This window comes from Haliotis cracherodii, unplaced genomic scaffold (assembly GCF_022045235.1).
Source record: "Haliotis cracherodii isolate W230 unplaced genomic scaffold, xgHalCrac1.p SCAF_1, whole genome shotgun sequence".
Lineage (NCBI taxonomy): Eukaryota > Metazoa > Mollusca > Gastropoda > Lepetellida > Haliotidae > Haliotis > Haliotis cracherodii.
In genome coordinates this window covers 17,224,220-17,249,977 of record NW_027266264.1, presented here as the reverse complement: position 1 = coordinate 17,249,977, position 25,758 = coordinate 17,224,220, and the positions used below count along the sequence as shown (strand labels likewise).

The following is a 25,758-nucleotide window of genomic DNA, read 5'->3' as shown; positions in this document are numbered from 1 at the left end:
AACTCCACAAATAAAAAAAACCCGTACTATATTATTTACAAATGCATTTATTATGAAGAATAAAAATTCATATTTACATACGCGTTTATTATGATTTATGTATCACATAAGAATACTTCATGTTGACGAAAGAAAGTTTCTCGTTTATGTAATGCAACTCCACGCCACATTACATGACGCCGAAGCGCGCGCGCGGCAATACTTCCTGCTACTGTTGATGGATTGGGGTACCTTCGTACTTCATCGTCAGCTCCCTTGGAAATATTCACAGTGAGTACCACACCACCTTTGTTAGAAGTCACAAGTCATTGTCCAAACAGGAACAACTGATCGTGTGATGTGTTAATGGAACACTGCATCAACTGTCAGTCTGTCACTTGCTTGATAACGGTGTTAGAACCTACACCGAAACGTTGCTCTTAATTGTAATAAAGAAGTTGTTCATCCATAAGTTCTTATCCTTACTTGGTACTCCAACTTCTAAATGCCTATCAAAGAAGTTGTCAGTCTGGTTGATCCACTGAAGTCCCATTTAGTTTGACATGCCGTCTTTCTTGTGCCTTCTCCAAGTTTTTGCGGAAGCTTCTTTCCACGCCCTGATTCCATTCACAGCCGCGATATGTGATGCCAGATACAGCTGTGAGCGTAGGTTTATCTTTAAGATAACCTACTGTATCTTTATTGTCTGTGAAAATCGGAATAACAAAAGGTTCCCGGTCTATATTAGATCCATGTGCCAAGGAAATAGTCAGTCCCACTTCGTACTTCCATTTATCATAGCGGTTTTGCATAAATGGTTTCGTTATGAATAAAAAGAATAAAACACATTGTTTGAAACACGCATCGAATGATGCGATTTCCGTTCCTCCGTCGGGTTCTATGTCATCTAGCAGTGCCACCTTCGCGTGTATACCGTGACGGAGAACTATATTGTTTAGACGTGTTTGTAGTGTCAAGACGTCGTCTTCGTCATCCTTATCGTATATGAGCACAGCGTGGTAGAGAGTAGTGTATGGTTCACAATTACCCATCTGCACAGGGTTGCTTGGACATGACTGCTTATCTGAAAATAACAATTCAATGAAAGTATATGACATACCAAGAAGGAAATGCATTCAGAAACAACTTTCCTCTTGGAACCATAAGTATGAATGCAGTATCACATAGAGTGCTTATCTGAACATACTAGTTTAGTTTTTCGAATTAACATTAATTATGAAGAACAATATGGACGTATTACAATATGCGCTACTGTAAAAGGCACACTTCATTCGTCATGAAACAGCTTTCATCACTAGCTTCTCGACGCCACTTTCAGAAGATGTTCGTATTTCATAAAATGGTTTACAGTTTAACGCATTCGTTCCTGTCATAAACGTGTTGCTGGCGTTTCATTATGACATAGGCTTATTCAGCCGTTTTCGTACCGATCGTACCGATCAATATAAAATATCATTTCGATCATAAATATTAAAACTCCAAAAAGGACCAGAGGTGTATGAGTTATATTCAATATTCAAACAAATGATTAATCAGCAAAAACGTAAACGCCCATGAAATATGTGACATACATGTATGTTAATGATACATCATATGCTTGTGTGTGTGTGTGTGTGTGTGTGTGTGTGTGTGTGTGTGTGTGTGTGTGTGTGTGTGTGTGTGTGTGTGTGTGTGTGTGTGTGCCATGCTTATTGCAATCCCATAGAATAAGTGTTTCAAAGCAAATTAAATGAAATTCTAATTTCAGTAGAATAATTTTAACAAATGTGAAACAGTCGACATCAAAAACAAATATGCTACTCTGCTAACCTCAGCATACTACGTACATAGTCTTGAGTGGAATTAAGTTCTGTTCTGTGATCACTTTGTAACCACACACGCTTGTGATGGTGCTGTAATTACCTGCACGCGTTTTTTTTCTAAAATTCCATCTGTTAAAATCGTCAGACAGAAGTAAATAATGGTATTCGTCACCTACGTCGTTGCGGTTACATAATGTTAAGAAACTTCCATTGATAGGTATTATGTTCAATCTTCCCACTCCAGCATCAACCATCCGATCTCATACTTTAAACAGACATGTTCCGAGTAGAGGGGGCTATTTCAGTACCAGTGCCATATTGCCCCAGTGGTTCCGACTATGGGGTTCCGACTAGGAAGACCGCCTCCGTAGTCTAGTAGTAGAGCGTCCCCGGCCGCGTCATACCAAAAGACGTTAAAAATGTTACTTGTTGTTACCCTGTCTGGAGCTAAAACAAGGACTTGAGTCAGTATACTGTGTATACTGTGCCGCTAGGTGGGGGTATTCATGTTAGAGACACACACACACACACACACACACACACACACACACACACACACACACACACACACACACACACACACACACACACACACACACACACACATACACAGAGAGAGAGAGACACAAACACACACACACACACACACACACTGAATAGGACAACGTTATATATTTCCATGCTTGCGTATCTTCTTCCACACACCATCCTCGTCCTGTATCAATTTTACTCAAGAAATTTACGATGTAGGTTCCAGGGAAAGACAAACCATTTCCAATGTAAAAATAAAAATAGTAAGAAAAGATTATTACCCATATAACATTCATAATTGAAATGTGACATGCTGAATGTATATATGGCATACAAGTGACAGCCTTGAAGTATAGCGACTTTGAAGACTGTGCATACTCAAGTGTTTCTGCTCTTGTAAACGGACGCTTCTGTCACTGACCATCGAGGATATCCTGCTTTCATTTCCGATGAGTTCACTGTGTGAACGTCATTTCTGGTTTACCGCTTGTGATGTTGTTCACGATGCAAGTTTTAACATATGGGCTTGGGAGAGTGAGTCTGGGTTTACGCCGCTTTTATCAATATTCCAGCAATATCACGGCGGGGGACACCAGAAATGGGCTTCACATATTGTCCCATGAAGGGAATCGAACCCAGTCGTTCGGCATTACGAGCGAACGCTATAACCACGAGGCGACCTTCTGTCCTCATATGGACTTGAAAAGATTGAAGAGTTGGAATACTATGTGTGGAAATATTCTTATTGTTACTATAAGTACAATCTGTGTACCATATTCCATAAGTACTATACCTTATATCCATAGACACAATTAACAACATTGTGCAATAACTTGTCTAAGGTTGTATGTAAACGTCAGCACAATTATGAACACACGTGTGCATAAACTAACTGTTGTATGATTATATATAGTATGTGTATTCATATTTAGTGATCATATATCATCTTTGGAATTTGATACCCAGGAATATTCTGACATCATCACTTTCTGCAACCTGTTTACCAAGGCGTAGTTAACTTTTTTTTGACAGGGGGTGGGCGCAAATATTTGTCCAAGTACCACTTGTCCCAAATTTGTATTTTATTTAAATAAACACTGTTTACAAACACAACCCCCCCCCCCCCCCCCCCCCTCCCCACGGCTACGGCATTGTATACATTATCACCACTGCGTGTTGTTGCATCAACTGTATGTTAACAATCCAGGTACATAATCTATTTTATCTGATTCAGTATGTGATAGTTTTGAGCGCCCTTCATATACCCACGACAATACAACACTGTAGACATCCCATGAACAAGTGATTTTGACTAAATGCTACCAGATGACTGGCTACAGTGGCACATGAGCTTGACTAAAGGGAAGAAAAAGATATAGATAACTTATCATCGATTTTGTACAAGAAGGATGAAATTAAAATAAATGAACTTGCCGTGTGCTGGTGCGGTAGCGGGACCAAGTATGTCGCCAAGTACATTTTGCATTTGGCGTAATAGGCCTGGAAATATACTCATTTTTTCCTAGCAGTTATTTGAGTGCATATTGCAATAGACAACTGAATTGCACGCCTTATGCTTTCTTGTACCTGAATACGACAAAACTTCTACGGTGAAATACCACCACCCCTAAACAGGAAGTTTTGTTATTACGCCATATTTTCTGTATTACAATCACTTAAACAGCGACACCTATCGACCATAGGTTATTGAAGGGGAGATAAGAACGCTACCTGTGTGTGTGAGAGAGCTTGTTCACTGTTCAGTGCGGATCGTATCTTCGTGCTGCTTTCGGAGTTGTTTTGGGGTACAAGGGACTTGCGACCATACATCAGTTTCATACTGTTACTAGTATTTAACATAAGAAAGTGTCCATAACACAGGAATGAAAATAGGAAAATAGCAGCGAGGTGGTTTAAAGTGATATGATACAGTAACAACACAATCTTCAGGTGGCCAGGATTCCGTAAACCGCTCTCGGTGAATAACTAATTGGTCCGAGGCTGAGATAAGGTTGGCTGGTTGGTTTGTTGTTTAACGCCGCACTCAGCAATATTCCAGCGATCTTTAGTGATCCATTCATATGATTTCACTACAATTTTGCCCTTAACTAAACGCCAAACCAAATCCGATTCGTCAGACAATCGAGAATGATTATTCTCTGGCACCAAGGTTTTATAGATACTTTGGACATATTGGTTCACTGTACTCAACACCAACTAGCTCAGTAATGTGGGATACATATTGAGCTTATAGAAGTTATTTGACAATATTTGGTAACCTTTTCTCTATATGCATGAGTTATCATACTGCCATTTTGAGCAAGTAAAAATAGAAAAAGATGTCATCATAACGTGATTTGTGTGCACCGAGATTAATAGTATGATATTTAGGTTATTTACAAGTTATTTTAACTTAATATTTACACCTGGTTTGTTTGTTTGTTTTTTGTTTAACGCCGCACTCAGCAATATTCCAGCTATATGACGGCGGTCTGTAAATAATCGAGTCTGGAACAGACAATCCAGTGATTGACATCATGCGCATCGATCCACGCAATTGGGATCGATGCCATGTATCAACCAAGTCAGCGAGCCTGACCACCCGATCCCGTTAGTCGCCTTTTACAACAAGCATAGTCATCTTTTACGGTAAGCATGGGTTGCTGAAGACCTATTCTACCCCGAATCTTCCCAGGTTCAACACCTGGTGTATGTATCAATTGGAATTACTGACGCATTGACGTCTATTATTATAACTCCACAGATAAAAAAACCCGTACTATATTATTTACAAATGCATTTATTATGAAGAAAAAAAATTCATATTTACATACGCGTTTATTATGATTTATGTATCACATAAGAATACTTCATGTTGACGAAAGAAAGTTTCTCGTTTATGTAATGCAACTCCACGCCACATTACATGACGCCGAAGCGCGCGCGCGGCAATACTTCCTGCTACTGTTGATGGATTAGGGTACCTTCGTACTTCATCGTCAGCTCCCTTGGAAATATTCACAGTGAGTACCACACCACCTTTGTTAGAAGTCACAAGTCATTGTCCAAACAGGAACAACTGATCGTGTGATGTGTTAATGGAACACTGCATCAACTGTCAGTCTGTCACTTGCTTGATAACGGTGTTAGAACCTACACCGAAACGTTGCTCTTAATTGTAATAAAGAAGTTGTTCATCCATAAGTTCTTATCCTTACTTGGTACTCCAACTTCTAAATGCCTATCAAAGAAGTTGTCAGTCTGGTTGATCCACTGAAGTCCCATTTAGTTTGACATGCCGTCTTTCTTGTGCCTTCTCCAAGTTTTTGCGGAAGCTTCTTTCCACGCCCTGATTCCATTCACAGCCGCGATATGTGATGCCAGATACAGCTGTGAGCGTAGGTTTATCTTTAAGATAACCTACTGTATCTTTATTGTCTGTGAAAATCGGAATAACAAAAGGTTCCCGGTCTCTATTAGATCCATGTGCCAGGGAAATAGTCAGTCCCACTTCGTACTTCCATTTATCATAGCGGTTTTGCATAAATGGTTTCGTTATGAATAAAAAGAATAAAACACATTGTTTGAAACACGCATCGAATGATGCAATTTCCGTTCCTCCGTCGGCTTCTATGTCATCTAGCAGTGCCACCTTCGCGTGTATACCGTGACGGAGAACTATATTGTTTAGACGTGTTTGTAGTGTCAAGACGTCGTCTTCGTCATCCTTATCGTATATGAGCACAGCGTGGTAGAGAGTAGTGTATGGTTCACAGTTACCCATCTGCACAGGGTTGCTTGGACATGACTGCTTATCTGAAAATAACAATTCAATGAAAGTATATGACATACCAAGAAGGAAATGCATTCAGAAACAACTTTCCTCTTGGAACCATAAGTATGAATGCAGTATCACATAGAGTGTTTATCTGAACATACTAGTTTAGTTTTTCGAATTAACATTAATTATGAAGAACAATATGGACGTATTACAATATGCGCTACTGTAAAAGGCACACTTCATTCGTCATGAAACAGCTTTCATCACTAGCTTCTCGACGCCACTTTCAGAAGATGTTCGTATTTCATAAAATGGTTTACAGTTTAACGCATTCGTTCCTGTCATAAACGTGTTGCTGGCGTTTCATTATGACATAGGCTTATTCAGTCGTTTTCGTACCGATCGTACCGATCAATATAAAATATCATTTCGATCATAAATATTAAAACTCCAAAAAGGACCAGAGGTGTATGAGTTATATTCAATATTCAAACAAATGATTAATCAGCAAAAAAGTAAACGCCCATGAAATATGTGACATACATGTATGTTAATGATACATCATATGCTAGTGTGTTTGTGTGTGTGTGTGTGTGTGTGTGTGTGTGTGTGTGTGTGTGTGTGTGTGTGTGTGTGTGTGATGCTTATTGCAATCCCATAGAATAAGTGTTTCAAAGCAAATTAAATGAAATTCTAATTTCAGTCGAATAATTTTAACAAATGTGAAACAGTCGACATCAAAAACAAATATGCTACTCTGCTAACCTCAGCATACTACGTACATAGTCTTGAGTCACTTTGTAGCCACACACGCTTGTGATGGTGCTGTAATTACCTGCACGCGTTTTTTTCTAAAAGGACTGGAGTCAGTATACTGTGTATACTGTGCCGCTAGGTGGGGGTATTCATGTTAAACTGCGGCATGGTATCTCAGTATCACACACACACACACACACACACACACACACACACACACACACACACACACACACACACACACACACACACACACACACACACACACACACACACACACACACACATACACACACACACACACACACACACACACACACACACTGAATAGGACAACGTTATATATTCCCTTTATAACCATGCTTGCGTATCTTCTTCCACACACCATCCTCGTCCTGTATCAATTTTACTCAAGAAATTTATGATGTAGGTTCCAGGGAAAGACAAACCATTTCCAATGTAAAAATAAAAATAGTAAGAAAAGATTATTACCCATATAACATTCATAATTGAAATGTGACATGCTGAATGTATATATGGCATACAAGTGACAGCCTTGAAGTATAGCGACTTTGAAGACTGTGCATACTCAAGTGTTTCTGCTCTTGTAAACGGACGCTTCTGTCACTGACCATCGAGGATATCCTGCTTTCATTTCCGATGAGTTCACTGTGTGAACGTCATTTCTGGTTTACCGCTTGTGATATTGTTCACGATGCAAGTTTTAACATATGGGCTTGGGAGAGTGAGTCTGGGTTTACGCCGCTTTTATCAATATTCCAGCAATATCACTGCGGGGGACACCAGAAATGGGCTTCACATATTGTCCCATGAAGGGAATCGAACCCAGTCGTTCGGCATTACGAGCGAACGCTATAACCACGAGGCGACCTTCTGTCCTCATATGGACTTGAAATGATTGAAGAGTTGGAATACTATGTGTGGAAATATTCTTATTGTTACTATAAGTACAATCTGTGTACCATATTCCATAAGTACTATACCTTATATCCATAGACACAATTAACAACATTGTGCAATAACTTGTCTAAGGTTGTATGTAAACGTCAGCACAATTATGAACACACGTGTGCATAAACTAACTGTTGTATGATTATATATAGTATGTGTATTCATATTTTGTGCTCATATATCATCTTTGGAATTTGATACCCAGGAATATTCTGACATCATCACTTTCTGCAACCTGTTTACCAAGGCGTAGTTAACTTTTTTTTTGACAGGGGGTGGGCGCAAATATTTGTCCAAGTACCACTTGTCCCAAATTTGTATTTTATTCAAATAAACACTTTTTACAACACCCCCCCCCCCCCCCCCCCCTACGGCTACGGCACTGTATACATTATCACCACTGCGTGTTGTTGCATCAACTGTATGTTAACAATCCTGGTACATAATCTATTTTATCTGATTCAGTATGTGATAGTTTTGAGCGCCCTTCATATACCCACGACAATACACACTGTAGACATCCCATGAACAAGTGATTTTGACTAAATGCTACCAGATGACTGGCTACAGTGGCACATGAGTTTGACTAAAGGGAAGAAAAAGATATAGATAACTTATCATCGATTTTGTACAAGAAGGATGAAATTAAAATAAATGAACTTGCCCTGTGCTGGTCCGGTAGCGGGACCAAGTATGTCGCCAAGTACATTTTGCATTTGGCGTAATAGGCCTGGAAATATACTCATTTTTTCCTAGCAGTTATTTGAGTGCATATTGCAATAGACAACTGAATTGCACGCCTTATGCTTTCTTGTACCTGAATACGACAAAAATACGGTGAAATACCACCCCCCTAAACAGGAAGTTTTGTTATTACGCCATATTTTCTGTATTACAGTCACTTAAACAGCGACACCTATCGACCATAGGTTATTGAAGGGGAGATAAGAACGCTACCTGTGTGTGTGAGAGAGCTTGGTCACTGTTCAGTGCGGATCGTATCTTCATGCTGCTTTCGGAGTTGTTTTTCGACCAGACATCAGTTTCATACTGTTACTAGTATTTAACATAAGAAAGTGTCCATAACACAGGAATGAAAATAGCAGCGAGGTGGTTTAAAGTGATATGATACAGTAACAACACATTTTCAGGTGGCCAGGATTCCGTAAACCGCTCTCGGTGAATAACTAATTGATCCGAGGCTGAGATAAGGTTGGCTGGTTGGTTTGTTGTTTAACGCCGCACTCAGCAATAATCCAGCTATATGACGGCGGTCTGTAAATAATCGAGTCTGGACCAGACAATCCAGTGATTAATATCATGAACATCGATCCACCCAATTGGGATCGATGCCATGTATCAACCAAGTCAGCGAGCCTGACCACCCGACCCCGTTAGTCGCCTTTTACGACAAGCATAGTCGTCTTTAACGGCAAGTATGGGTTGCTGAAGACCTATTCTACCCCGGAATCTTCACGGGTCCTGAGATAAGGAGAGGCGTTGTTCCCCGGTGTGTTTCCTCCTGTGTACGTCCAGACCAGACACAGCGCCCTTTGGGTAGTCATTTACTGCTAGACGTCTTGAAAAATGAATTAACAGAAAAACAAAGCCATGCTTGAATGACTTGAATAACATTATTAAGGGCTACCAATGTTGCAGTGGATGACGTCACATGATTCCGGAACGACTGAACCTTCCTGTGTAGTAGGATGTGGAGAAAAATACATATATCTTTGTTCTGATAAACAGAGAATCTCACCCAAATGTCTTTTGATATGAAATATATCAACACGAGTCTAAAAAATGCTCAAAACTCTGAGGCCCTTCTTTCAACAGTTTCTGTAATAATTGTGTGTGGTATCCTATTTTCCGCGATTCTGACAAAATTGTGAATGATATTCCACAATAACTGCAGAAAAAACTTGCGATCCGGAACTTCTTTCTCAAAAAGGGATCCCTTCTGACCTCGAGTCATCAAACTTAGTAGCATTTATCAATTATGCTGAGTGAACTACGAAAGAAGTGTTTGGGCCGAGATATTGAGATTGACATCCTTCGAACGGCATTCTATTCGTCCGAACCTCCATCAGCCCGATCGTTCGTTGGTGTAAATCTGGATACACACAAGACCACAGTATTGTACATTTGAAGGAAAAGAAATAGTTCAGTTTGCCTTCAACTTCAGTTACCTTCGACTTACATTACGATAATATATTTTTCCAAATAATGGGATCAAAAGCGTCATTGGTGTATGGGTTTGTAACACCTATGGTAGTGTCTGAAACACATCAACATCGTATTGCGTTAAAACACGCGGGATGGTGTCTCAAGTGCATCCTTGTTGTATTGAGTTATACCACGTGGGGTGGTGTCTCAAATGCGTCATTATTGGATTGAGTTATAACACGTGGAGCGGTGTCTCAAATGCGTCATTATTGGATTGGGTTGTAACACGTGGGGTGGTGTCTCAAATGTGTCATAATTGTATTGGGTTATACCACGTGGGGTGGTGTCTCAAATGCGTCATTATTGTATTGGGTTATAACACGTGGGGTGGTGTCTCAAATGTGTTATTATTGTATTGGGTTATAGCACGTGGGGTGGTGTCTCAAATGTGTCATAATTGTATTGGGTTATAACACCTTGGGCCGGGTCTCAAATTAGTCATTGTTGTATTGGGTTATAACACGCGGGGTGGTGTCTCAAATGTGTTATTGTATTGGGTTATAACACGTGGGGTGGTGTCTCAAATGTGTAATTATTGTATTGGGTTATACCACGTGGAGTGGTGTCTCAAAGGTGTCATTATTGTATTGCGTTATAACACGCGGGGTGGTGTCTCAAAGGTGTCATTATTGTATTGGGTTATAAAACCTTGGACCGGGTCTCAAATTCGTCATTGTTGTATTGGGTTATAGCACGTGGGGTGGTGTCTCAAATGTGTCATTATTGTATTGGGTTATACCACATGGGGTAGTGTCTCAAATGCATCATTGTTGTATTGGGTTATAACACCTTGGGCCGGGTCTCAAATTCGTCATTATTGTATTGGGTTATAACACGCTGGGTGGTGTCTCAAATGTGTCATTATTGTATTGGGTTATACCACGTGGGGTGGTGTCTCAAATGTGTCATTATTGTATTGGGTTATAACACGTGGGGTGGTGTCTCAAATGCGTCATTATTGTATCGGGTTATGACACGTGGGGTGATGTCTCAAATGCGTCATTATTGTATTGGGTTATAACGCGTAGGGTGGTGTCTCAAATGTGTCATTATTGTATTGGGTTATAACACGTGGATGGTGTCTCAAATGCGTGATTATTGTATCGGGTTATACCACGTGGGGTGGTGTCTCAAATGCGTCATTATTGTATTGTGTTATGGGGATGTTATCAATAATGGGCGAGTACTGTATTTGATGTCTCAAATTGTTCAACAATGTAGCCTTTTCATTCTTTCTGGCTTTATCCACCAACTATAAAAAACACCATACACTCTGTTCAATACTGAGAATCGGGGACCTATTTCATGCCGAAATTAAAAATCTGTGAAGTGTACGCAGAGAAAGACAATGGTCATCTTCCCGACGCAAGAGAGTTATCTGACTTAAAAATTCCAGTTTCCACCCTTGCCGGACTAGGCTGGTATTATGGAGTTAGATTTTGGCTGGACTAACGAGTCTATGCATGGTCCAATCAAAATTGGGCAACGAAACCGAAATTCGGTTCGTAAACTGTCATGCAGGATTTGCAAAACATGTGCACCGCCAACTTGGTGTCACAAATATTTTCCATATCTTTTCATGTTTTAATTAAGGTGCTCACGTGATTTGATGCACTTCGCGTTTGATCACAATATAGATCTTGATCAGATCGTCTTGACGGGGCGCCGCCATTTTGTTTAAAACAAATGCGAGTGATACGAGAGGTGGAATCTGATCGGTCCATAGGAGAGGCATAACTCGTAATAGCCAGTGGTGGCGCTACGATCGAGCCTAGGAATTCCAGCCTAGTTCGGCAAGGGTGAAACTGGACTTTTAAAGTCAGTTAACACTCTTGCTACGGGAAGATGGACAATGATTAAGTCTGGCACCCATTACTCTTAAAAACTGTGGGTTATTCTCATAATGCCACCACGCCAATTCGACTACGCTTCAGTATGCCTACGGGTTCAATGTGTTCTCTTTGAATTAATATGATGTTAGAAACGTCTTATTATATTATGTTTCTCAAAAGAGTGGACTACTGGTGTGATTATTCCACTACACAAATGTGGTTTATGTACAGATGCAAACAAATATTGAGGAATTACCCTTCAGAGTGTTTTACCAAATGATTTTTAAAATCAGTGGTTATACAATATATTTCCGTCAATATTTTCCTTCCTTGAAAATCCTTCAACAGAGGTTCAGGTGGAATAGCTTTAACAGTAAAAGATTTGTCAATATGTGACTTCACTATGACAATGAAACAGTATTGTGGGTGAAAATAGCAATAGACAAGTTAGATGTGATGATGATGACATGACGTCAGAACTGAACTCGGACTTTGAATTCCCAAACTGGTAAACCAAATAACTATGGATTTAGAATGATTGAATTATGCATAGTCACAATTTATTCATTGTAGTGGCAGACTTGGTTCAGATAGATTTCACGGTAAAACTGCTCGCAAAGGTGGAAGCACAGTAGATTATGTAATTTCTTCAGAATTTTGCCCTCCGTTGTCAGATGTACACAGCCCAGTACAATATAACCTGAATGTATTAAACGACAAGTCTCCAAGAGTAGTGCCGGATACTAAACTTACCTACACTATTACAGACGATTCCGAAAATAAACCAGGCAAATCTGATGACTATAAGGCCGATGAATCCATGAGAAACATTGCAGCTGATGATGTAAACACTTTGAGTCTTAAAGCTAGGTCACTGCGGGAAGTCAAGGCAATCCTGTGAAGGCAATGAATGAAGTGGCCCAGGCGATCAGGCACGTGCTGTTTGAATCTGCGCGGAAATCAGATGTTCAGAATAAGGTCAAGATCACTACACGCAGTAACAGCTGGCGCCGTTGTAGTAAACCTTGGTTTGGCCATGAATGTAAGAGCAAACATAAACACTTTTTTTAAAAAATACCAAAACATTACCAGGTAAACAAGATTAAAGCCAACAAATCTCTTTTAAGTAAAGCCAGGAAAGACTATAAAAAGACTGAATAAATACATCAGGACAGAAACTGTGCACATTGGGCTTGACACTACGAAAATTTCATAATGTATCATCAAAGCAATATTGGAAATTGCTAAAAACTCAACAATAACAACCCGGTACCACTAAAAGCATTTCATGATTAATTTTAGCATATAAACGAAAATAGTATTGAACGTGTTGAAGATAACGCAGAACCATATTTTGACATGGATATTCCATAATACGACGACATTGTACTTAATGCTCATATAATATCAGACGAAGTCAGGGCAGCGTTACAGAAACTAAAACGAAATAAAACGCCAGGACCAGACCTTATACTGAATGAACATTTATTCAATTCGTCGTCAACATTGATATCATTTTAGCATCGAGTACTTTAATCCTGTACTTGAAACTGGAATATTTCAGGAATCGTGGCTACATGGTATTAATAAAAACCCATTGTTTAGAAAAATGGTAACCCTACGGATCCCGTCTCATATCGACCAATTTCCATTTTGAGCTGATTTGGTAATTTTTTTACTGGTATACTAAACGACAGCTTAACTAAATTTTATTACCACTATGAATTAATTCCACATGTTCCGGCTGGTGTCAGGAAGGGTTTTTCCACAGTAGATACTGTTTTCATTCTTCAAAACCTTATCAATCAAATGAAGCATTGCAATTAGAGTGAGTGAGTGTTGTTTTACGCCACTTTTAGCAACCAACAGACGCTTTAACTACTTGGCTACCCCACCGTCCTATGTATTAAGAAACGTAAGAAAATGACTAAATACTCACTTTGATACAAAATATTACAACGATATAAAAGCCTGTGTTATGGTAAAAAATGGTAAACCAGATTTCTTCGTCTGGGCTTAGCCAAGGTGGACATCTGTCCCCACTTCTATTTTCAATTTTTCTGAATGACTTGGACACCTTTTTAAAGACAAAAAAACTTCTGTGGTGAAATACAACTTACCCCTGTTACTCATAACCTAACACTGTATCTTAAACTTCTAGTTCTTTTGTACGGGGACGGTTTCGTTCGTCCAGCAGAAACCATTGTAGATTTACAACTTACGATTGACCATTTTGACAAATATTGCGAAATACCGAAACTGAATGTAATCTTTGATAGAACTAAAGTTACTGTTTTGAGAATTGGCCCTGCAACGAGTTATGAGGAACAATTTATGTCATAAATAAGACAATAGAGGTCGTAGATAAGTATAAATACTTAGGAAGTATATTACAAAGAAATGGACATCTAAATATTGCTGTAAAGTACATTGCTGAGGTATGAAAGCCTCACTTTCACTACTGAAACTTGCTCGGAACTTCAAACTACCGGTAGATGTTCTGCTCTCAACATTTGATAAATTAGGTTTACCAATATTGCTATGCCCCTGAATACTATTTATTTTATATCAATTTTAAAAGAATAAACTGATTTAAAATAGCTCCAGCATAATTTAGTTGCAGCTCTAGTAGACTCGTAGACGAAGCAGGAAGACAAAGAAACATAGCCAGAGAATTGAGGATTTGTCAGCAATGTGATTTAAATGTAATTGATGATGAGTTGCATTTTCTTTTGGTTTGTCCAAAATACGATTATCTAAGAAGTACACATATGAAACTGCCTTTTAATGTACATCCCACTCAACACAAAAATATATCGATCAAGCCAGCAACTGAAAATTCTACTCCTAAAATCTACCAATGCACATTTGTCGTTCTATGTTATTTAGAATATGAACTGTTGAACATTATGTGCAGCCACTCCTGAAAATAGAATTGTATTGTATAGGCATGTGGCCTTTAACCCAATCCTACTTAATAATAATATATATATATATATACTTATTTAGTATTCACCCGAGGAAGGGGCATGGGTTAGCTCTGAAAGGTCGTTGAAAAGAATAAAAATAATTTATTATCCATGAAAGGTGTCTATTTTCTTCCAACTTCTAAATGCCTATCAAAGACTTTATTGTTTGCGTGATACTATCCCCGATGCGATTTGCCAATCTTTGAAAGAAATCCCAGTAGGATTGGAGATTCAGAACTTGCGTAAAAATCTGGACATGCTTCATTTAGGTTACAGCATTACAGCTAGGGCTGGACAGAAGAGAAAATAATATGGTTCAGGGACTATGATATAGATTGGTCCTTTAGTTGACTAAATAAGATTCGCCATTTCTCCGCGGAGGGTGCTGCTCGTGCTGGTTGCTGATTGTCGAGTTGAGCGTGAGCTTAATCCTTTGTTGCAATTCTCCTCATTGCTAAACATCTACGTGGACGTTTTTCCTGGGTGATGGTGTATTAGGTAGCGTTCTTTATAAAGTCATTTAAAAGGTTTTTTCTCAACCAATCTATATTCCACAAAAAAACTCACAGATATACAACAAAAACACTACATGGACATGCAACACAGGCATCGACGTTCAATAGAGCAACATGGGACTAATATATAACGTCAACGCCAGGGAAAAAAACGATCTGCCGAAACAGATTCCATTGGGCGTAAAATACAAAACTGCAATAAAAATGATATGAATGAATCACTGAAAATTAATAAATAGATAGTATACACGTCTCATTACTGGCTGCGATAGTAAAATCTGAAAGTTATAACAAATAGGATTAACACAATAATATTTGTCTAAGAGTCCAATTTCGTTTCATTCTTATAACAAGGATATTCAACGTCAATAGCGATACATCCTGGTTTTAGTCTCCCACGCACTGTTTATTACATATTTTACACTTTCTGTCAATAAATGTTATATTTACCCACAGGTTAGTTTTCGCTTTTATATGTAAACAATGATTACTAGTGCGTAACATCACTTGCAATTTGGTGTTGTGCTCAGCATTCCTTTCTGTATCTCGCTGACGCTTGTCGTTAATTAGTTCAATGTTTTTTGTTATTTATTTGTCTTTGATCTATGTCATTTCAAGCTCAGGATGTCTACCCGAAGGTCAATATACCGTTATACCCCTTTTAAGGATTTCTAATCCCCCAACACTTGCCCCTTTAATTTGTTAATTTGGTCTGATCGCCTCGGATAAACTGAAGTCTGGAGTAGGAATGTTAATTTAGAACCGAAATGTGTTTCCCGAGCTTATTTCTCTCATTCTTCATTACTTTTGAGAAGTAATACTTTTCTGTGGTACAAAGATGTTATCACACAGCTACAATTACAGATTGATTATGGCCGTTAGTTACACATTGTAGATTTAATTTCTATTTATTAATGAATATTTACACTGGTATCCTATAAGTCTGAGATGACTGTGTTAACGGTAAGACGCACTTATAACTCAAGTAGTCCACATCACCAGGCTTCTTCACTGATCCAAGTTTGGCTTGTACTTCTGTTTAAGTATATTACGTATTGATTGTTGTTGTTGCGTTAAGTGTTTAAGAGGTCGCCTTCAGCTGCCTAAGCAATTTCGGCTGACCTGTCCCTCTTTGGGACTGATGTGCGTGAGTAGGGTACACATATCTATTGTGAGTTTGGTACTCACATAATTTCTGTTTTTGTATTGATATGATTTCTATTTTAGTATATTGATATAATTTCATTTTTTATTCTTGGCTGCTCTGTTTATATACGTTCGAGTAGCTGTCCATCTCTCAGAAATAGAGTTATTTGGCCTTCGCTTTTGCATCTCTTGGCTTTAGGAGATCTATGACAGATAGCGGATCTAACTGCAGTTCTTGTTTTAAGTTACTTACTTAAATTAGGAATTTAACGTGCGCTTCCGACATATGCGTATTTCGCGCACGGGCCCGCCAGGCCATTTGGTGTTTGGTCGAAAAGGGTATGTCCGAAAAGGTGAGGCAACCTAGGTGGGGCTTTTTAGGGTTGCTTACTAAATTTGGAGAACAAATTTGGAGTTCTGAAATATGCCATGCAAAAGGTGGAGGGGAACTAACAGGAATTTTAGGGTTTATTGGCAGCTTGTTTGTTGTACTTTTATTTTAAAATGCGGCCAAGTAGGCCTGTTTTGATGAGATATATGCCTAGTGCTTTAAAGGTTTGTAAGTCATTTAGGGGGATTAGAAGCGTTGCTAGTGTCATTTGATTGTTACAATTTAGTGTGGATTGGAGTGTTGTTCTGTGTTGCTGGTAATGTGTGCAGTATAGTATTACGTGTTCAGGCGTTTCTTTTAAGTTGCAGTGGGGGCATTTACCGGTTTGGTGTTTTTTAATTTGGTGTAGTTGGGAGTTTAACTTAGTGTGGCCTGTTTGTAGTTTAGTTATAACTCTGTCGTTTTTGTTTTGTTTTATGATGGATTTTTTTTGGGAGTGGCTTTTGTACCAGGTGTGTTAGTTTGCAGTCACATTTCAGATAGTTATTTTGCCACTTTGGGAACATTTTCTCCTTTGTGTACTTTTAACTTCATTTTTTTTATTTTGGTAGGTTGATGCTTACTTCTTCTAATTTTGGTATGGTTTGGCTGCTTTGTCTGCGTGTTCGTTGCCAAACACTCCAACGTGGACAGGGATCCAAACTATTTCTATGTCTTTACCTAGTTTACGTGGATTGTTGGCGCTTTTAATAATCTGTTGTCCTAGTTTGGGGCGCTTTTTTGTTTTTAATGGCCTGGAGCCCACTTAATGAGTCTGAAAGGATTAGGGCTTTTTGGTGTCTATTTATTTGATCGCTGTGCAGGGCTGTCACTATTCCCATTAATTCGGCTGTTGTTTTAAGTTGATTCGCTATGCTATTATACATTCGTTATAAAAACAACAAAAAACCCATCAACATGGGATAGTTAATTCAACAATATTAGTACCACCAGTTCGTTCCTACTGCATGCGACAAAGACCAACACTTATTGTTATGGGACAATACACTGCCGACAGAACCTTTTTGAAGCTATTGTTGAATTACCCTCCAAGCTGTATCTCCACTTGCGGAGACCATTGTGATGCCTTTGTTTCAGAGTATTGTTCAATTAGTATTGAACCCTGCCACGTCTGGGGGTACGTATTGTATACCAATTAACACCTATACACACAATGTACAATAACAACGAGGGATAATTGGTGGATTTATGCTGCACATTTGGTTGGTTATACTATCTTACAGTGAAATGAGTAGCAGTAACGCCCCTTGGAATCCGTTACTTTATAGGTATGACACAATCCGTGTGGTCATTAGTTGTATCTGAACACGTGGTGGGACCGGAACACACATCCCCACAGGGACATAGTGTATGTGAAGTGAAATGGCTGACGTAGGATTGGTAATATTCATGGGACTCCTGGGTGAGTAAAACACTGTTGTAGGCTACATTGCATGTCATATTTTCAACACGTGTCTGGCGAACGTTTAAGACAGAAAGTAAATAACGCGTATGTTTCCAAGTAGTAGTCTTCTAACGTCTCTTGTCTTGATCTACGTTTTGCCAGCTGTGGTATAGCTTGCACCGTTCACAAACAATAAAGGAAGTCAAGTGTTTACCTGAACAAACACGGGAACATATGGTACATTTCAAAATAGGAAATTGTATCAGTCACCATTTTGGTCACTGATGCGTCAAATTTGGAAATTTCCTCCACGTGTCTTCCATAAAACTTTAAAAACTTTATTAAGAAAATGAATACTGTGACGCTGATTGTTAAAAAAAGACCCGATGACGTCCTATCAATCAGAGCTACGCTTTTCAGATCGGGAAAGTGTTAGACCGAGTGTGTTTTCTATTCATGCAACCTCGCGGAAAGGTTAATACAAGGTATTCCGACTTGCCATACAATTTCGGCCATTCCAAAATGTTCTTTCGTTCAGTTTTGTTCAGTTTTCAAATTTTAATCGAGAACGTTTTCAAAATATTTTTCAAATGTCTGGTATGGAAGTCGCCGGTTTAAAACTAGTATCGTAAAGCTCGAGAATTGATTCTGATTGGAACTGTTTTCTATAATTTAGAGTTATGATAGAACAATTTCAAGAGAAAAACGTATGTCGCCGCACCGGAGGATTCTCGTTTTTATCCTTTACATAATGTAACCTGTCGTCAACCATATTTTCTTGGTTAATGTTGAACTTAAGGCGTTATTTCGTCGGACAATCGATACTGGTTGTTCACTGGCGTTGACGCCATGTCTTAACAATACACAACAGATTGTGGTTTTATAACATTTAGCTTAAGGTGAACTTTGTTTTAATCAGAAAGACTATTGTAAGTCATATCACTGTGAGGTTTGTCATATAACTATCCTCAGAGTATAAACAAATCTGCGGGCATCGAACATATATTTTATCGATCTGTATTAATATTTTGTATTTTGTGGATATATTTTCATATAGTACTACGTCGATTAAATTATCAGTATTCACCTTTCTTTACAGTTACAGGTATCCATGGCAACCAGAAAGCACTGCTGGACAAGCTGTTTACTCATTACAAGAGTGAAGTGCGGCCAATCTGTGGAGCGGACGCTCCTATAGAGGTCAAAGTTGGCATCGCTATCAGACAGATCATGGAGCTGGTTCGTAGACAGCTAATCCACGTTGGGTCTTGTTGGGCAGCAAATCTTTTTATTTACTTTGTTCTTTTGTGCGTTCATTGATCGGGATATCCGAATATAAAACGTCAATGACAGAGAATAACCAGTCTCGATTATCCATTGAAACGGTTTCTGATGTACGTAAAGGGGAAAATAGTTGTGGAAATTAAATGAATGGATCACTGAAAATCAGTGATGACACCAGGTGTTCACGAAAAGGGTAAGCATGCATGTCCTGTTCTCGCGTCTTAAATCCCGTCCTCATATGTATGCCAAACGTAAAGTAAACGACCTATTTTGATTTCACGGAGCACGCGTATGAGATACTTCCAATGTTAAGATGTTATACATGTATGGGCCGGTGACCGAGATTATGGTGCACACGACAATTATTAAAATCTACAAGAAGAAAATATAAAATTCATAACCCACAAACGTGTTCCAATTCTACTTGATATCTACTTTATACTGCACTAAAATTAACGTAAGGAAAACTCTCAGTTCAGTAATCACAGGATATACACTAGCCCATCTTCCCGAGGCAAGAGGGGTAACTGACTGTAACAGTCCAGTTTCCATACTTGCCGAACTAGACTGGAATTTCGTGGCTCGATCGTAGCGCCATCAGTGGTCATTAAGAGTTATGTCACTTCTACGTCCCTCCGATTGACCAATCAGATTCCACCTCTCATATCACTTGCATTTGCTTCAATCAAAACGTCCAGTCACAGACGATCTGATCTATAATCAGAAACTTTATATTGTGATAAATCACTTGCGCACCTTGATTAGAAACATAAAAAAAATATCTGTCGATATCTAAATGATGGCACACATGCTCTGCGAGTCCCGAAATCTTCACGACAGTAGCCATGTTGTGCCGGATTGCGATATCGTTACGCGATATTGATTGGCCTAGACTCCCTAATCAAGCCAAAATATAACTCCATATTTCTGTTGTAGTCAGGTAATTCTTTTGCCACGGGAAAGATAACACAAACCTGAACCATCATTGTTTAAACATGCTCTGCTCGGATCCCCTGTCGCCATCATAATATAGATACACTTTCGGGTCTGTTCCAGGATGAACCCAGCCAGATACTGACCCTCAACGCCTGGATCCGATTGGTAGGTACTGCTGCTGGACTCTTACAACCTTATCTACCACGAACTTCCAATTGTAACCTGTCTTTTTTCTGTGCGATCATTGTTAGAGATGTTGTTGGTTTATACACACAAACACCATGACTTGTCCCAGCGTGGTGGGAAATATTGAGTTTTAGACCCTAATACGAGACCCAAATGGTGTCACTTTGGTAGCATAATCTTTTCTGAAATCGAAATGCCTTTTTCTTTCGATTATTTGCTGCTTTAAAAAAAATATTGAGTCTTTTTCTTGTTAGTTGCATTATATCCCCGCGAACTTCCCCATTGTTACCTGGTTTACCTGTGCGATCGATCACTGTTCGAGATGCGACTGGTTTCTACACTCTATACACACAACACACGGACACCAAGCCTTGTCCCAGTGTGAAGCAGAATCATCTGCTGTCATAGGTTTATATTTGTGTTGATCATAACATGTTTGTTGTAGAACTGGTATGACTGTGGGATGACCTGGAACGCCAGCGAGTACGGGGGCATCTCACAACTTGTCCTCCCCTATGCAAAAGTATGGACCCCGGACATTACTCTATATGACAAGTGAGTGAGTTACACATTAGTGATGGCTTTTTGTAACGCTGTCACTCAAATTGACCAATGGGGATTCCGGATAACAATATAGGTCCTCGGTAACCTTTGTTGGTCGTTAGAGGCGACTAAACGGATAATGTTGTCAGGCCCGGTGACTTGCCCTGTGCATGTCAACGTATCCCAATTGCATGAGTAGATGTTCATTGTTTGGTCCAAACTCGATGATTTACAGACCATGGTCATATAGCTGAAATATTGCGGCGTTAAACAACAGTCAACCATCAACCAACCATTCATATTTATCAACCGCCATGTCTCCAAAATTCCATGTGCCCACGACCCTGCGTGATCTGTGCGTGGCTATAGCAAATATAACAAGCATAACAAATCTAACAATTCTTCCCTAGTGCTGGAGACGAATTTATTGGCCTGAAGGACTACAGGCCGACCTTCACCTCAGACGGCGCCGCCAGCTACAACTTCCCCACCGTCATCGAAAGCCTCTGTCCCGTCGACGTCACCTACTTCCCCTTCGATGGCCAAACATGCGCCCTTCGGTTCGGTTCCTGGGCCTTCAATGGCCACCAGATCAACATCACCATCGGCCCCAAGGCAGGGGACATGTCCGACTACAAGGTCAACACGGAGTGGGAGCTGCTAAGTCTCCCAGGGGTGCGGCACGAGCAGTTCTACAGCTGCTGCCCAGAACCCTACCCTGACGTGACGTTCTACGTCTCTCTGCGACGTAAGCCGTTCTTCTACGTAGTGAACCTGTTGTTCCCCTGTATACTGATCTCCGCTGTGGGTCTGCTTGGCTTCCTGCTACCCCCAGACGCCGGGGAGAAGGTGGCGCTTGAGATCACGGTGTTGCTGTCTCTGTCAGTGTTCATGCTGCTTGTCGCCCAGTCGTTACCGCCAACGTCGGACAACTTCCCCTACATAGGTATGTTCTCAATACACTTTTCAGTCTCAGTTAATTAAAAGGGCTTAACACATTGTACCCATGTGGCGAATCGAACCCAGACCTTCGGTGTTACGAACGAACACTTAAACCAACAAACACATTCAGCCTGATTTGAGACACTAAATACTTCATCCTTCCACAGGAATGTACTTCTGCGTGGTCCTGCTGCTGGTGACCCTCTCGACGGCCCTCACAGTGACCGTGCTTAACGTGCACTTCAGAGGCCAGCATGGCGTCCCAGTTCCTCGCTGGATCAGGAAGACATGTCTTGGAACTCTTTCGGTGTACCTGTGTGTGAAGAAAGAACCATCAGTGTACCCAGTGACGACAAAGGACGTCTACGTAAACGGCCATAGGGTAAGAAACGTCCACTTTAACATCGTTACAACATAAGATAATTTATCGTTCAAATCGAATGAATTTTGATTGTAAATGGGAAACTTGGTCCTCATTAAAGTACATACTATGTTTAAAACCTACGATACTATTTATTAATGGAGATGTGTGTATGTAGATGGAGATGGTGTATGTGTGTGTGGTCACGAAATGCCACACACCTCGAGGGGCGGTCGGGTAGCCTAGTAGTTATAGCGCAACAAAATGTCACACACCACGATGTGGAACTTTCCCTGTAATAATTGAAGACTGTAAATTTGAATTTTGCAAAAATGAACACCTGTCACAGTAGAGATGTTACATATGTTTCAACATGTGCGGGATGTGGTGAGCATTATATTGGAGAAACTGGTATGCAACTAAAAGACCGAATCACTGTACACTGACAGTAAATTCGATATCCAAATGTACGATCTAAATGTGCTGTTGTGCATCGCCTATGACTACAATGTTCGTTAAAGTTTTCATTACACCTGAAGAGCCGTTGAACGGCGAAAGATCTTGTATGTACAAAGGAATGTTGTCAAGCACGAATGTCTTGACTGTTCATTTTGTATATTTAATGCTTATGCTTGTTTACATATAATATCTGCATCTATTTCCTCCAATATATAATTGGCATGCAGAGAAGTAAACATACATTGTCTATAAGCATAATTATATAATCCTAAGTAGAGCCACTCACATCAATGTATCTTGACTGCTTCTATGGTGTGCTTATCTTTTATTTATATCATAAACGATGAATATGCGCCGGTTCATGTATGTTGTAAATGGACGTGTACGTGTTTACAAGATTATATACTTTCCATTGTTTCAGGACCATTTCAACACGTTAAAACAAAAGGAAGTGGCTAATTTCGAATCTCTCAAAACTGCTGTGTCCGACCAACAGCAGTTACTGCCCTTGGAAAAAGTGATGCAAGAACAGCTGTCAGTTCTCAAGGAGATCAACAGTCGGGACATCGACAAACAAGAAGCCGAGGTCATTAATGAGGAATGGAAGAAGGTGGCAGTCGTGATGGACAGATTGTTCCTTGTCTTATTCTTCATTGCAACTGTAGCTTGTACTTTGGCGGTTCTACTGCCGAGTATCTTACAATGATCCCTGTTGTTGAGTGAATTAGAAGATAAATATACTGTGTTTTCAATATAGAGATATACAGACTTAGACTAAATGCGCTAATTTGAATTTGGAACCGAACCCAAAGCTTGGCACAGAGAAACAGAGCGTAAGTCAGTGCTATATCTATTCCTGTATCACGTAAATTATGATATGTTTGTATTTATTTATAAGTCCATTTGTATACATTCTAATTCGTCATCAATGTTTATGTTTATTTATGTGTATATGGGGCACGGGTGGCCCAGTCGTCTAAGGCGCTGCGATTCACTGTGCAGTGTTGCGTCCCTTGGGCACGCCACAACCTATGATTGTGGGTTCGAATCCCGGTTCGCCCGGTTTCTAGGTTTCTAGGTTCGCCCGGTTTCTAGGTTTGTCAGCACCATACCCGTGCTCGTGGGTCTCACCGAAGTAGTAAACGCCTGAGACCTGCATTGCTTCGGGCTTTCCTCCCACATTAAGCTGACACGCCGCGATATAACTTGAATAATGTTAAAAGCGGCGTTAAACCCAACTCACTCACACACACATATATGTTTATACCATCATTAATTTGATGGTTTGTAATTCCAAGCTTACCTCTTGACACAATCGCTTTGGACAATCAACCCAATCAAGATACAACAATCAAATTGTAGGATTTCAATTTCATGACTCGAGCTTGTGGTAGCCAGTTTCTAATCTCAGTGAGAAGCTTCTTGGAACAAACATGCTGTGCGGGCAGCCACAGAGGCGGCATGACGATCAACAAAAATAAATCGTTCACAAACGTGTCACCTGTCCTGGTATTAATTTGAGTCAGGTTGCTTCTGGTATATGGATACAGAATAAAAAATGTTTTCTTTCAACCGCTGTGTTCTGTTTTCTAAGACCTCCACTACACCATGGGTAGAACTTAATCTGTACATGAGGAAAGACTAATGTTGAAAGACATGGTGAAAGGCATCTAGTAGAATGGTTAATCACGTTTATGATAGCCAGTTTCAGCAGTGGTTAAGTACGTTTGGGATAGCTGCTCTTCAAATACAGTAGTCCACTTTCGTGATGTTTAGTACAACTACACAATGGTAATCGTACCTCAATGGTCAGCTGGCATCATGGAGGCGTTTAGTCAGCCAACCTGCCCATAGCCGTTGTGCGAGAGTCAAGTCCCGAGTGACACAAACAACACAACTTCAACTACCAATCAAATCACTGTTGCACTGCCACATAGGGACTGCTATGTGCTATATAGTTATATACCTCACTTAACTCTGGTGATGTTTAAGACTTCTTTGAACTCCCTGCTAAAACCCATGACCTACCAAAGTGAGAACTAATATTACTTTATTTGATGGAAATTTTGTCACGCCAAAAAATCAATAAAAGTATTACCTCTTCAGTAAACTCGGAATACTGATATCCCTATATTTCGACACCCCTGTAGTACGCCAGGACAAGCCTAGCCGTCACATATCAGACAACCAATGGAGAAGGTTTGCTTGTTTGCAGGATACAATCTGTAAATGGGTCTAAATGTTCTGAAGAGGTAGTGAGCAGCAACAGTTTCTTTGACAAGCTTTTGACCATCCAAGTCTGGAGGCGATTATATGATGAGGAGGTATCACATATTTCAACATCACATTTCAATAAAAATTTCACTCCGTAACATTGTGTGTTCATCTTTCACTCCGGCTGATATTAGGATCATTTTAGAGCTTCGGGTATTAATGAATCACATACAAGCACCTGGCGTCCTCCGAGTTTTACGCTGTTTCTGAACGTCCTTCAACGTTTTGAGAATTGCATTCTTTGTGTATTCACTCCATTTACAATTGTGGTGCTTTATTCCGCGAAGGCATCTTTAGGCTTTATATTCCCTTAAATACGTAACTGTATGTTTATTATCAGCGTAAGTCGGAATAACATATTTACCAAAGGCAGAGCATGCACAAGCGAATTCCTTGCTGCTACAGTACCCTTCCATATGTCGCCGCGAGACATGAAATTCTCGGTAATGAATAAGAACAGGAAAACAG

The 25,758-nt window shown here is 39.8% G+C and overlaps 1 protein-coding gene and 2 long non-coding RNA genes across 3 annotated transcripts; 1 reads left to right on the top strand and 2 right to left on the bottom strand.

Moving 5' to 3' along the window:
- Positions 1-27: 27 nt before the first annotated feature.
- On the bottom strand, positions 28-3,982 carry LOC139461094 (uncharacterized). Its single transcript, XR_011652873.1, has 2 exons — positions 3,768-3,982; positions 28-1,063 (listed from the first exon to the last, which is right to left on the bottom strand). It is a non-coding gene; the product is annotated as an uncharacterized lncRNA (long non-coding RNA).
- Positions 3,983-5,113: 1,131 nt separating this feature from the next.
- LOC139461088 (uncharacterized) lies at positions 5,114-8,730 on the bottom strand. The gene is made up of 2 exons (XR_011652872.1): positions 8,507-8,730; positions 5,114-6,149 (listed from the first exon to the last, which is right to left on the bottom strand). It is a non-coding gene; the product is annotated as an uncharacterized lncRNA (long non-coding RNA).
- Positions 8,731-18,283: 9,553 nt separating this feature from the next.
- LOC139454434 (neuronal acetylcholine receptor subunit alpha-10-like) lies at positions 18,284-23,722 on the top strand. Its single transcript, XM_071236138.1, has 7 exons — positions 18,284-18,323; positions 19,405-19,544; positions 20,646-20,690; positions 21,157-21,266; positions 21,665-22,200; positions 22,364-22,578; positions 23,438-23,722. The coding sequence occupies exons 1-7, from the start codon at positions 18,284-18,286 to the stop codon at positions 23,720-23,722; spliced, it is 1,371 nt and encodes a 456-aa protein (XP_071092239.1).
- The last annotated feature ends 2,036 nt before the right edge of the window (positions 23,723-25,758 follow it).